Raw genomic sequence first — 14,631 nt, forward strand, 5'->3', positions numbered from 1 at the left:
TCTTTTAGTTGTGGTCTTCAGTGTAACTTATTTTTTCCAAAAATAAAGTCCATGTGGGTTTTTAAAATACTGTATTGTTTGAAAATCTTAGTTCTTGTTTTATCATTTGTCATTAAAAAGCTTAATAATTCATTTCAAGTTGCTTTCCATTACTGATATTTCTAAAGTATAATTAAAGTCCCTTGATAGTAAAATCAGTGGTTTGGTTTTGGTCACATTTTGGTGCCTTCCCTGATTTCTCACTATGATTATTAATAACGATAGCAAAACTTAGATAAGTACACTAAACACTTAACTGTTTTACCTATAAAATTGATTCAGTCTACTTGTTAGGATACAAAATGTGTACTACTGATTGTGAGTGGGTGATTACCAGGGATTGAACCCAGGGATGCTTTACCACTGAGCTATCTTCCTAGCCCTTTTTGAGACAGGGTCTCACTAAGTTGCTTAGGGCCTCAGTCATTTGCTGAGGCTGTCCTCAAATTTGTAATCCTTTTACCATAACCTTCAAGTTACTGGGATTATAGGCATGCACCACTGTAGTGGACCAGATTATATTTTAAACCAATAATTCCTGGTTTAAACAGGATAATAAAGTCAATTTTAACCTGTATCTTTAGTCCTTTCATCTCCTCAGTTATATTTATTTATACTTTATATTTATTATACTTATAAGCATTTTTACCTGCCCTCAAAACTAAATTGTGCTTCTGCTGTTTTGGTTTGACTTTATAATTTTAAAATATCCAGTCCCCCCCCCCTTTTTTTTAAGAGAAAGAGAGAGAATTTTTTTAATATTTATTTTTTAGTATTCGGGGGACACAACATCTTTGTTTGTATGTGGTGCTGAGGATCAAACCCGGGCCACACGCATGCCAGGCGAGTGTGCTACCACTTGAGCCACATCTCCCGCCCAAGTCCCCCTTTATTTGTATAACAAGTTTCCTTTGTGGATCCCAGTCTTGGCTTACCCCTGTTACAATTATATATATTAAATAATTTTTGTAGTCAAGTATTTAACAGCTTTTTCATGATGTATAATTACCCAAAAGTAATGGGTAAGAAAAACAAAGAATCTTGTTAACTTTTAACTACACAAATATCAAGCCATCCTTAAATGAGTGTTTGTTTGTTTCTGTGTTTAAATCATCTTTTAGGCTCAGTAGAAAAGAAGCAACAGAGAAGATCAATTAGAACTCGTTCTGAATCAGAGAAATCCGCTGAGGTTGTGCCAAAGAAGAAGATCAAAAAGGAGCAGGTTGGCTTCCTACATGTAGAGAGTTAAAACATTATATTTGTAAATGTTGTGGCTTATTTCAATACTTTAAAAGAAAGAGAAACTTCCCCACCCTCTATTTCCTTTCTGGACTGTCTTACACTTCTGCCTGGTGGGGTCCAGTGCACAGTTTTAACATAACCATACCTGTGATTCTGCTTCAAGCATTTTCACAGAAAACAGTCAGGCTTCAGGAAATGGGAAGCCAGTGGTGCAAGACGTTTATAAAAATCCCTCACATTTATTTTGATATTTCTGTTATGAGCAAAATGATTTCATGTTTTCATGATTTTTATTCGGAACCATCATTGAGTTCCCTTTTTGTTATTTTTATTTTTGGTTTAAGATGCTGGTATGTATTTTTTTTAAGCAAATCAAATTAACTTATATTCTTATATTTAAGAAGCAAATAATCATAGATGATCTGGTTTTTCTGTTGATATCATAGATTTTTTGGAATATTATTTTCCCAATGGAATGACACTCACCTGGTAACATTGTCAGATAAACAATATACAGGTAAAAAGGAAGTACATTTTGACTGAATATGTTTAATTTGTGTAATCAAGCCAGTAATAATATATGTGTTAAATTACCTTCTCAAAGAGATTTTTAGAAACACTTCTCCTTTAAACTCACAATCAGAATTTTCTTAATTTTTTTGAAGAGAAAGAATGTCCATTTTTACAGCCCAGTTCCAATAAGTTTTATAGTTTTTAAAACCATTAAATATGAAAGAGTGTGGACTTTTCTATTTAAAATATTGCCTTTATAATTTTAAACGTCCGAAATTAAAAGCTAACTTTTTGGGTGCTCTATGGTATCATAAGCATGTAAAACAAATTTTCCAGAATATTTAACTGAAATTTAAATATAATACACTAATTTATCTTTAATTTATCATATTAACCTTCATTCTTAGGAATTATATTCCAAAAAATCATTCTAAGCTCTTGAAAATTTACCGTATTCATTAACAAAATGAAGTTGTGATTTTGCCACCTGGTTCCCAAAGCCAGTCTGTGACCAGTTAGTTTAAAATTGATAAGCAGAATGAGTACAAAAAATGGGACAAATTGTTAATGCCACTGTGTCATAGTAAGTAGTAGAATAATACCAGTGATTGTTTAGAAGATTTTATATTTGTATGACTAATTGTATCTTATAAAAAGCGTTCTGTTGTATGTTTTTTTAACCTGTTGTAAAAAAAATAAAAAAATTTTTAAAAAGTTTAGAACAATCCTTAAATATTTACAAAATGTGTTTCAACATGCATATTTCACCACATCCTTAAAGAAACATGAAATTCAGTTCATAGCTTAAACAGGAACTCTTCCAAACAGCATCCTTTCTCTAATTCCAATGGTTCAAACCTCAAATTACCACGTGTTTTACATATACATTGGCAGAATAACTTCTGATCTCGCTCTCCTAATGTAGGATCAAGACACTGTTCATAAGACACTCAAGAAAGTGCTTTTGCAATATCACAAACTTATTTTCTTAAGTTTGTACTAGCAGCAAAAGTATTGAGCTTCCAGCTGTATGGAGCCCTGTAGCACTCTCTACAGAGAGGGTCCTGATTCCCAGCAACTTAGCTGTGAGTGCAGGCGCGGAAGGGTCTTAAAGTGGCGTGAGTTACATTAACCTGAGTATCATAGTAAGTAAAAATTTATCCTAACGTCTTTGGGGCGGGAGGGGTTTATAGCAACATCCGGGCTGGTTGCAGAAACAACCCTCTCCTGCCTCCCAGACACTGAGGAAAGTATCTTGTTCTCTTCATATACCAAGGGAATGGTGGGAAAAGATTTTGCTAGAGAGCATGTGGCTGTGTGTTGTCACTTAGTATTAAGAACAGGCAGCTAGGATTTAAATCCTCTCTGACCTTGAGACAGGGAACTTGACCCACAAGATGGGACTGAGTTCAAATTTCAGATAACATTGATCACTCTTCACTACTTAGATTGATGAAAGTGTTATTTTTTTTCCCTCTGCAAATTAAAAATCAAAAAATTCCTTGTTAATTCTGTTTTTTTCTGTCCAAACAGGTTGAAACAGTTCCTCAGGCAACAGTGAAGACTGGATTACAGAAAGGTGAGTTAATATTATAGTGTTGCTTTGCATTTCCTGATTAAACTGATTTTTAAGAATTATTTAATTTGTACTTCATGTATTTTGTCTGTCTCTGTAAATCATTGTTGTTGCTCTTCAGTGTGAAATTGCAGTATTCCCTGATGTTTGTGTGTGCGTGTGTGTGACTTTTAGAGTTGATCTTACTCTGTACCTCCACGTGAAAAGTCTTACTTGTTTTTGGTAAATTGGAGAACACCATCTAGCATTGATACTGTTTCCAACTTTTCTCCATAAGATTCTGGGGTTTCACTGGCTTAAAAACTAGGGATGTGACGAATCCAATTTTTTTGGTATTCGACTGAATACCGAATAGTAGCTATTAATGTTTATCAAACATGGACTATGACAAATCAGACAAAACAACCTGATTGAAAAAATCTTGCCACATTTATTTTTACAGTGCTGTAAAATCTTTTTGTAAATTAAAATGACCCATAGCATATTTATAGCCACTCTTAGATGACCTTATGTGAATCTATTTGAGATATGCACAAAGTTTAAGAAACCTTAAACTTATATCTGTATTTTCTGTGTGCAATTTGACTACAGTACAAACTCCGTAGCATGATTCATGCGTTTTTGGTGAGCTCAAACTGTATTTAATACCTGTAGTTTACTCTGGGCAAATTGCATTATTTAAAATAAATAAATAAAATAAAACACCAGCCTCTCTGCATTCTCGGGGAGAAGTCTGCAGCGATGGTCTCCGTGGAGATCCTCAGCAGAACTGAACAGCCTCTCGGAGGGAACACTGCTTGGCGGAGCTCCAAGAAAAGACATCGCGATCGCTGCGAGATTAGGAGGCCTGATTGCGTTGTGTTTCCACCATTCCACAGGGTCGGCGGACCGGGGAGTGCAGGGCTCTGTCAGATTCAGTGACAGCTCCGTCTCCGCAGCGATTGAGGAAACTGTGGACTGAGATTCCTGTACAATTTCATCCCAGAAACTCCAGACTTGTAGTCTCCATGCAAGATTTCTTTGTCGGCGGCTCGAAAAACAGTTTCTTTGTTTTCGATTTCAATTTTGCCAATCATCATTATTGGCACTCTCCTGCCTGGTTTCTTCTTCAAGACTCTGAAAAATTGCTTTAACATTCAAATGATTTTTTTGTTTTTGTTTTTGTTTTTGTTTTTTTGGTCTGAGCTGGATGGGTACAGCTTAAATCATGGGTCCAGCCTAAAAACCACCGTTTAACTTACACTGATCAATTCCAACATGGACTGTTTTTTTGTTTTTTAATAAAGCATCATTAATGCACATCTGCAGGGTTTTGCCAAACAACCCAACCTGTATACATTGCAATCATTAAAAGCTCTTATTTTTTTTAACATTAGTGCCGTTATCATGGAGAACAGCATGACAGCTGTCTTTGGCAGTCTGTCATTTTTCTAGCATTTTCAGAAACTCATCGGAAATGGCGGTACCTGTGTTTCCCTTCGAAAGCCTCTCAGTACAGCACTCCTGTTCCTCTGTTAAACTCCTTGTTAATCCAGTGATCTTTTAGGCCAAGGAAATATTTTGTGGTGGTGTTCTGGGTCCATACACCAGCAATGAAGGAGATAGATTTGTGTACTTGTGTTTTTTAATCAGCGGTAACACGGGCAGGCACCCTCATTTATAGCTGTCAGGAAGCATTCAGTGAAAAACTTGTAGAATGGGATGTAATAACGAGGTTCCAGTAATCTGAGCAGTCTCCCGAGGCCCACATCCTTCACCACAGAACATGGCTATACACCAAGTGCTGCTCCCACTCAGCCTGTTGCGGATCTTCATGGCCTCAGGAGACTTATCTCTCCCGGGTCTCTTCTGGACTGCACACTTCCACCATAGCTTGCTGGGCTGGTCTAGATGTCTGTTTGTTGTATGAAAATTTTGGGGAAAAAATTCAAAACATAAACTGTGGGTGGAAATATTAACCGTCTCCTTGGTTCCTTGGTATTCACCGTGCCTGACCTGCACATTTCATCGTGGCTGTTTCTGTATAGCCTATACTGCATTAGCCCAAGAGATTGTTGCTTTGTAACTTTTTGCACTATTGTTTTGGCTGGATTTGTATTACACACAGTTTTAAAAAAAAATTCCACACTATTCTCTGCCTTTTTTTTTCATATTTATTCCTTTCCGTACAAATTCCACATAGAGGCCTCTCTCATCCAGCTCTTCGTGATTTGGCTGCACTTGAACACTGATTGTCCATTTACCGCCCTCAGCAATGTGCCTCCTAAATGGCATAACATATGTAGATGTGCTGCAGCACTTGTTAATAATGGTCATAATAAATGCCACTTCACCAAGGAAGTCTCAGATGAACAATTATGAACATCCAAAATCTATTTGGGGGGCAATAATCAACTGAATGGCAAAATTCAGGGGAAAATGGCACTATCCGTGTACGAATCGAATACAAATCAAAGATTTGTCACATCCCTAATAAAAACAAGATGGAGATGTCTCTGCGACCATATTTGTAAGCTACACAATGTGTTGGGTTTTATGTCTTTCCCCCTCCAAATTGAATGGTTCTTTGAATTGCTCCAAATCAAACAGCTGTCCTGCAGTTTTTATAGAATTGAATTTCAGGTTGGAATTTAGGCTCTGTTGATTGAAAATAGTGTTAGAGCAGGAGAGCTGATTTAAATGTTTTAAGAGAGCGGTTGTAAATTAAATCACTACCAGGAAGGTCAGAAGCTTATGAAGTTTTGATTTGTGACTTCAGTGTTACAAAGAGAGCTGTGCTTTTTTTTTTTTTTTCCTTCCCACACTAAAGATGAGTTTGGGGAAAGAAAATATTCTCCCACAAAAAAATTAAAGCAAACTTTAAGTGCTGTTTTAGGATTAATTTCGGTGTGTTGTATTAAGGTGCCAGCGAGATTTCAGATTCCTGTAAACCTCTAAAGAAAAGGAGTCGCGCCTCAACTGATGTAGAAGTGACTAGTTCTGCATACAGAGACACATCTGACTCCGATTCTAGAGGACTGAGTGATCTGCAGGTAAATATGCTCAAGGCTCTGGGCAAAAAATTCTTTCTTACTTTGCCAACCAAAGTAACAGTGCTTTTGCTTGACTTATTTAGGGAAATTGGAGAATTTTAAAAGCACTCATAGGGGAAAAAAATCAATTTGGTTATCTTGTAATTTGTAAATGTCTTAATTTTGCTGATCTTGTATGTAACAGAAACAGTTTTCTTTTAAATTTTAATTGCAGTTTCTTCCAAAACAACAGACATACTGTACATGTGGGGTTTAGAAAGAAAAGAGATTGTGTCAGGATCTCTTTTCAGCAGTTCTTAATAGGATTTTCATTGCATCTAACTTCAAGAGAATTTTTTGTTTTGTTTCTCTTAAAAATGTGTTATGTTTTCCATATAGGTAGGCTTTGGAAAACAAGTAGATAGCCCTTCAGCTACCGCAGATGCAGATGTTTCTGATGTGCAGTCCATGGATTCAAGTTTGTCTAGAAGAGGCGTTGGAACGAGTAAGAAGGACATTGTGTGTCAGGTAGGCAGGTGACTGATCCTTTGGCTCTAAACAGTTGTGCTCATATTCTGCCAGTAACATACTTAATCTCCTATAGAAACGGCAGGCATTGTTTTTCCAAATTATAATATTACTTTAAAGCTTCAGATCCAAAATCTGTTTCTGGCCCTTTTCTTCCCTGATTTGGAATACTTAACATTCACATTCAAGTGTCAATCTTCATTGTGATTTTAATTAGAAATAAATGGCAGATGACTGGTTTCAAAAACATTTTCTTAAATTTGAGTTCATATCAACTATTGGAGGGGGCATTTACTGGGGATTGAATGCAGGGGCATATGACCACCTAGCCACATCCCCAGCATTTTTTATTTTTTTATTTGTTTGAGACGTGGTCTCACTAAATTACTTAGAGCCTTGCTAAAGCTGGCTTTGAACTTGTGATTCTCCTGCCTAAGCCTCCCAAGATGCTGGGATTACAGGCATGTGCCACTGTACCTGGCTTCATATTAACTTTTTTAAAAAATATTTTTATTAGTTATTGATGGTCTTTACTTATTTATTGTTTTATATGTGGTGATGAGAATCGAACCCAGTGCCTCACACGTGCTAGGCAAGCGCTCTACCACTGATCTACAATCCCAGCTCCATATTAACTTTTTAAATACATTTTTACCCTTTATGAAAAATACTGTTTTGTCCTATGTCAAAAGTACACAGATTCCAAAGGAAGAATCATAACAAATCAATTATGACTTTTAAACTTTATACCAAATTGAGTCTAGAAATAGAAGTAACTGTTTAGTTCAGTGTTTGAAATGCAAATTCTTGGGCCTCATCCTAAGATACAAAATCAGAATCTTTGGGGAAGAGAGAGAGGAACCCAGTGATCTGGGTTTAACAAGCCCTCTGGTTGATTCACATGTCTGCTAAAGTTTAAGAATACTACTTTTGCCTTACTGCAGATCTGTGAAAGCTCTGGTGACTCTCTGATTCCTTGTGAAGGAGATTGCTACAGACATTTTCACCTAGAGTGCCTGGGATTGACATCAATCCCTGATGGAAAGTTCATCTGCATGGAATGTAAAACTGGTAAGTTTATATGAAAAGATGGTTGGGGAGGAATATGCAGTGACAACAACTCCCATGACATCCTTTTCTCTTGTCACTTTTATCTGACTCCCTTCCTCCCCTCCCATAGTAATTTAACAAATTAAGACGCCATTCAGTGATTAAGATCCCCAATATCAAAAGAATAATGAAACTTCCTCCTATCATAACATGTATCAAAGTATCAAGATGAATTTGTGTTTAATCTGATGAGTTATACAATTGAGTTATTTTTCAGATGGATTGGATGTTTTTGGTGTTTGCTCAATAAATTGGGCTATAGTCCTTTCACCTTATTAGATCAGAATAAGTGTCAACCAAAACCATAACCATGATAATTGTATTTTTAGTGAAAAAATGGAGCTGTCAGAAATTTTTTTTAAATTTGGAATTCACCGTTTATTTCTTATGTCTAAACATACTTGTTAGAATAACATGAAAGAAATATGCTAGTTTATATTTCTTTTTTTTTTTAAGGGCGGGGGGAGAGAGAGGGAATTTTTTAATATTTATTTTTTAGTTTTCAGCAGACATAACATCTTTGTTTGTATGTGGTGCTGAGGATCGAACCCAGGCTGCACGCATGCCAGGCGAGCGCGCTACCGCTTGAGCCACATCCCCAGCCCTATATTTCTTTTCTATGTAGCCATTATTTTTAAACTAACAGAAATCAGGAAGTAAATGTTTAATAAGTAACAAGTGAAAAAACTGGATCCAGGCACAGTGGTGCACACCTGTATACCAGCTACTCAGGAGACTGAGCAAAGCTAGAGAAGTAGCTGTAGCTCAGTGATAGAATGCTTGCTTGGCTTGTACATGTTTCTGGATTCAAACCCCAATACAAGGAAAGAAGGGAGGGAGGGAGGGAGGGAGGGAAGGAAAGGAAGGGAAGGATTACTGGAGATAGCATGATAGTGCTTCTAGGAATTGAGTTTATGTGGTCTTTTTGTGTTTGGTTTTGGTTTGTTTTAACTATGAGGAACTAAGAGCCAAATATATATCAACTACATGTGATATGCTGATTTTTCCTTTGACTCTATTAATAATTTTCCTACACTCCTTTCCCCCCTTTATCTGGATAATCACAGATGTTTTCCTTTTTCATTTGAATGTATGCTTCTAAAATTCTTTAAACAAAAAGTTGGTCTTTTTTTTAGTGAACTCTTACTAAATGCTAGGTGCATTTTATCTTTCTCTGTCAGTTGATCCTTGTAATATTATGAAATGAGTACTATTATTATTTCCATTTTGTAGAAAAGGGAAAATGAGGGTTAGAGAGTTCATTATCTTGCCCAAAGTTACAAAGGTAGCATATGATGAAGCTGGAATATAAACCTAGGCAGTTTGACTCCAGAGTTCTTGCTCTTTTCCATTGCCTTCTGTTGCCTTGGCTAAGTAGAAAGTACATTGCATGTCATATATCCTAACACACATACTCACATATATACACACATTATGTTAGTCTTTTGTCACAGTGATGGAGATACCTAACAAGAACAACCTAGAAGAGGAAACATTTAATTTGGGATCATGGTTTCACAGGTCTCAATCCTGGTCAACCAACTCCATTGCTCTGGGCCAGAGGCAAGGCAGCACATCATGGCAGAAGGGTGCAACAGAGGAAAGCTACTTAGCTCATGACAGCCAGAAAGCAGAAAGAGAGCAAGGTACCAGAGACAAAATATAAACCAAAGCTTGCCCCCCAGTGATCTACTTCCTCCAGCCCTGCTCTCCTTGCCTACAGTTACCACCCCATTAGTCAATTCAAATTATTAATCTGTTTTAATACACTGATTTGGTTATAACTCTCATAATCTAATTATTTCACCTCTGAACATTCCTGCATTAACATAGGAGCTTTTGGGGGACATCTCATATACAAACCATAACAAACACATATAAATTAAACTCCAGAAGCTGTAGAAACTTCACACTTTTCTCTATATAAAATATTTAGTTCATCACATTTAGATATAGTAAAACTTCAGAACAATTTTCCAACTGGCAGCCTTGGGGTTAAATTATCTTCACATTGTTTTGTTTGGCCTTCAGAATGTGTTTTCATTTGGGGGCATGTAATTCTGGTTCCCCAAATTCCACACCATTCTCTTTTTCTAAAACCTGGTTACTCCAGTCATTGTTGTAACCTTCCTGACCCCTTAAGTGTTTAAGTATGCAAATCCTGATTTGAACTACAATAGGAAGGACCACATAACTCATGTTAAAATATGCATAGGACTTCTGTCCATAATTTAATTCTGCCAACAAATTGTATGTAACCAGAAGATTGAAAAGTTATACTCCTATTTATGTATGATATGTCAGAATGAATTCTACTGTAACTAATTAGAACCAAAAAAAAAAAAAAAGCAATGGGGGAAAAAAAAAGTTTGTATATAAATTGGCTGTGGTGGTGCAGGACCTTAATCTCAGCTACTCCTCAGGTCAGGGCAAGAGGATTCCAAGTTTAAGGCAGTCTCAGCAACTTAGCAAGACACTGCCTCAAAATAAAATTTAAAAATGGACTGGGGATGTGGCTCAGTTTTGAGCACATGCCTAGCATGGGGCAAGGCCCTGGGTTCATTCCCCGGTACCACACATACACACACACACACACAAAAGTTAAATATGATCTAATTTGGCACATACTTATCTTGAAATTTAAGAGAAATTTTGCTTTAAAAACAAGAAGAGGGCTACTGTCACATGGTGTGTGCTGTTTTCTTATTACATGCCTGCCACCCAGGCTACTCTGTTTCTGTCGATTCTTTGGATGCCTGTGTTGTTGCCTGTGGCCTCCCACCTTCTGTTGCTACCCCAAGCACTCCTGTCCATGGCCTTGGGAAGCCCCCCCGTCCAGCCCACACCAGCCTTGGGCTCTAGCTATGTTCCAGGATCCGTTTCTGCAGCCTTTGTCACTTGCCCCAATGAAAAGGTCACCAAGGAGATTGCTAGAGCCATGGTGGAGAAGCAGCTAGCAGCTTGCATCAACCTCATCCCTCAGATTATATCCATCTATGAGTGGACGGGAAACATCGAAGATGACAGTGAGTTACTGATGATGATTAAAACCCAAAGTTCCTTGATCCCAGCCTTGACAGATTTTGTTCATTCTGTGCATCCTTATGAAGTGGCTGAGGTGATTTCCTTGCCCATGGAGCAGAGGAACTCCCCCTACCTTCACTGAATGCGCCAGGTCACAGAGTCAGTTTCTGTCTCCAGCACAGTCCTACCAATGTTGAGCCCTGTTCCTGTCATGATCCTTTCATTAAAAAAAAAAAAAGAAAAAAGAAAAAGAAAACTCTCTGACTTTCAGGTGATGGCTGAACCCCCAATAAATACTATCTGGTTCTTGCTGAAAATTAAAAAAAAAGTAGAACAAAATTGAAGGACTTAACTTTCTGATTTCAAGTTTACCACAAAGCTATAGAATTCAAAACAAAGTGGTATTGGCATAGAGAGAGACATATACTAATGAAATAGAATGGAAAATCCGGAAATAAGCACTTACATATTTATAGTCAACTGACTTTTAGACAAGAGTATGAAGACCATTCTGTAGGAAAAGGAAGCATTTTCAACATTTTCAAATGATGCTGGAAATATTGTTGGACCTTTACCAGTGTAATAAACAAAAATTAACTCAGTGGATCAAAGATGACAGTGTAAGAACTGAAATGCTTAAGAAAAAGCATGGCAGATGGAGCTAGGAAAGTAGCTCAGTTGGTAGAGTGCTTGCCCAGCATGTGCAAAGCCTGGATTCAACACCTAGAACCATAAAAGAAAAAGAAAACAACAACAACAGAAAAAGCTTGTGACATTGGATTTAGTGGTGATTTCATGGAAATGACACCAATAGTATAGACATCCAAAGAAAAATATACAAACTGGACTTCATCTTTTGTACACCAAGCGACAGTACCAACAGAGTGGAGAAGCAAGCCACAGAATGGGAGGAAACATTTGCAAATCATATACCTGGTAGGTGAAACAATTCAAAATTGGATAAAGAATTTAAGCAAACAACAGACATTTCTTCAAAGATACAAATGGCCAAAAAGCACATCAAAATGTTTTCAGCATAATTAGTAATCAGGGACATGCAAATTAAAATCACAATGAGATGCTACTTCACACTCATTAGGATGGCTATTATCAAAAAACAGAAAAAAAGTATTGGTCAGGATACAGAGAAATTGGAATCCTGTACATTATTGTTGGGAATATAAAAGATGTAGCAACTATCAAAAACAGTATAGTAGTTTCTCAAAAAACTAAAAATAGAATTATATGGCCAAGCAATTTCAACTTGGTATATCCTAAGGCATAGAAAGCAGCGACTCTTAACAGGTAGGTATAAACCCATGTTCATAACACCATAGTCAAAAGATAAGAGATAGCTCAAATGTTTGTTGATAGATGAATGTATAAACAAAATGTGTTATATACCAACAGAGGGATATTATTATTACTGTTATATTTCTTCATGGTTTGGGGGATCAAAGCACCTTATGCATGCTAGGCAAAAGTTCTACCACTAAGCTACGTTGAACCCAACCTAATGAGGAATATTAGTAAGCCTTTAAAAGAAATGAAATTCTGATATATTCTGTGGCATGGATAAACCTTGAAGATATTATTATGTTACAATATAATATTGATAAATTTTATTTTTTCAAAGATATTATGCTGAATAAAATAAGGGAAGCAGAAAGGACAAATATCATATGATTTCATTTATATGAGGTATTTAGAATAAAGTATTAGAGACAGAAATTAAAATAGTACAGCCACGCGCAATGGCACATGCCTATAATCCAGGCGGCTCTGGAGGCTGAAGCAGGAGAATTGCGAGTTCAAAGCCAACCTCAGCAATTTAGCAAGACCCTGAGCAACTTAGTGAGACCTTGAGCAACTTAGTGAGACCCTGTCTCTAAATAAAGTACAAAAACAGGCTGAGGATGTAAGTGCCCTTGGGTTCAACCCTCAGTACAAAAAAAGAAAAAGAAGAAGAAGAAATTAAAACAGTGCAACAAAGTCATAGGGAGGGAGAAAGGGGAGTTTTTTAACACAGAGTTTCAGTATTGGGTGATGAAAAGTTCTGGAGAGAGAGGTAATGGTTGTACAACAATGTAAATGTACTTTAAAGCCATTGAACTACATGTAAAATGATTAAACTTTATGTGTGCGTATGTATTTTACCACAATTATGAAAAACAAGTGTTCCTTAGTTATGACAAGAAAATTAGTTTGGATACCGATTTCACACATTTCCACCTTATTAAGAGTGAGAACTTGGATTTTTCAAACCAGAAAAACTTTTTAAAAGTTATTTAGGCAGTTTTCCTTTGTTTATCAAAAGATAAGTACATGTAAAAAAGTATTATGCCTAATAAGTTCTTTTTAAAAGTTTACCTACTTAGGTTTTTTTGATTGATACCTAATTAGTTAGACTACAACTTTCTATTATTTGAGCCACATATGATTTTTAGAAAAGAAGCATTTTTGGTTGTCTTTTTGAGTAAAATGTGTAATAGAGATTACAAATAGAGCTCTGTACAGATAATTTTACTTACTGATTATTTCTTTTTTTTTTTTTTTTTTTGGTTTGTTTGTTTGTTGGTTGGTATCAGGAATTGAAACCAGGAAGCTCAAACTTGAGATCCTCCTATTTCAGCCTCCCAAATCACATGCACCACTGCAACTGGCTATTTAGAGTATTTTATGCATTAGGCAAAGCTGTAAAGTTAAACCTCCTGCCCTTAAAATACTTTTTTTTTTAATTTTTAAGACTTCTAAAAGTTACTTTTTTTTCTTTTTTCTAATGTGTGTGTATATGTGTGGTGCTGGGGATAGAATCCAGGGTTTTATACATGCTATACAAGTGCTCTACCACTGAGCCATACCCCCAGCCCTAAAAGTCATTTTTTAAAAATACTGTTACCTTCAAAAATATAAACCTGTTAAAATGTAATGTAATTACATAAAATGTAATCTGAAGGACAGCAATAAGAAACAGCAATAAGAAAAGAAAAACACTGTACTTTATTTCTACAACAAAGACAGTTAAAAAAAATGTGAATATCACATTTGTAAGTACTGATTTTAAGAAAGTTTTATAATTCAGATAATTGTAAAGATAAGGCACTTGCAAAACCAAAGAACAATGTAGCCATTCAACTAGTCCTCTGGGGAAAAAAAGGCAAAACTATTCCTTGTAGTTTTCCCTTCTAGTTTTTATAAGCATTTGAAGGAAAATGGGCTAAAGACGAACGAACACTTCCCAAAAGATGATGTCCAGATGTTCAATAAACATTTAAGAAGTTTGTTAACTGTAATTTTCAGTTCTTTGTTTATAACTAAGCATTTTTTTCCTATATCTTTATTCACTCTTCTGTGACTTTTCTGTTCATGTCTCTTGTCCATTTTTGTCTTACAGTGTTATACTTAGTATTTTATCTTCATTTCCAATTATAAGAGTAATATATTAATATATTGTATGAAAAGTTGTACTGTCTAGTTGATTTCTACCGTGGTCATTTTGTTTTGTTTTGGAGCTGGGGTTTAAACTCGGTACCTAGTGCATGCTAAGCACAGAATTTACTACTGAGCTACACCCAGGCCTTGATCACC

General features: G+C 36.2%; 2 protein-coding genes across 8 annotated transcripts in view; both read left to right on the top strand.

Moving 5' to 3' along the window:
- Nsd3 (nuclear receptor binding SET domain protein 3) overlaps positions 1 to 14,631 on the top strand; it is a 111,847-nt gene that overhangs the window by 65,831 nt on the left and 31,385 nt on the right. For 6 of the 7 annotated variants that reach the window (XM_076853866.1, XM_076853871.1, XM_076853868.1 and 3 more), the window contains exons 8-12: positions 1,161 to 1,261; positions 3,328 to 3,373; positions 6,272 to 6,402; positions 6,781 to 6,909; positions 7,854 to 7,980. In XM_076853866.1, coding sequence (XP_076709981.1) covers positions 1,161 to 1,261; positions 3,328 to 3,373; positions 6,272 to 6,402; positions 6,781 to 6,909; positions 7,854 to 7,980 — 534 coding nt within the window. Of the gene's footprint in view, positions 1 to 1,160; positions 1,262 to 3,327; positions 3,374 to 4,248; positions 5,790 to 6,271; positions 6,403 to 6,780; positions 6,910 to 7,853; positions 7,981 to 14,631 lie in introns of those variants that run through there. The other variant, XM_076853872.1, reaches the window with a different exon arrangement.
- LOC143396571 (protein CutA) lies at positions 10,772 to 11,265 on the top strand. Its single transcript, XM_076852481.1, has one exon. It carries the CDS (start codon positions 10,772 to 10,774, stop codon positions 11,183 to 11,185), a length of 414 nt encoding a protein of 137 aa, XP_076708596.1. The 3' UTR covers positions 11,186 to 11,265.

The sequence above is a fragment of the Callospermophilus lateralis genome, chromosome 4 (genome assembly GCF_048772815.1).
Source record: "Callospermophilus lateralis isolate mCalLat2 chromosome 4, mCalLat2.hap1, whole genome shotgun sequence".
Taxonomy (NCBI): domain Eukaryota; kingdom Metazoa; phylum Chordata; class Mammalia; order Rodentia; family Sciuridae; genus Callospermophilus; species Callospermophilus lateralis.

Excerpts from the sequence above, each read along its gene's own strand:
- LOC143396571 (XM_076852481.1), top strand. The coding sequence starts at position 10,772 with ATGCCTGTGTTGTTGCCTGTGGCCTCCCACCTTCTGTTGCTACCCCAA.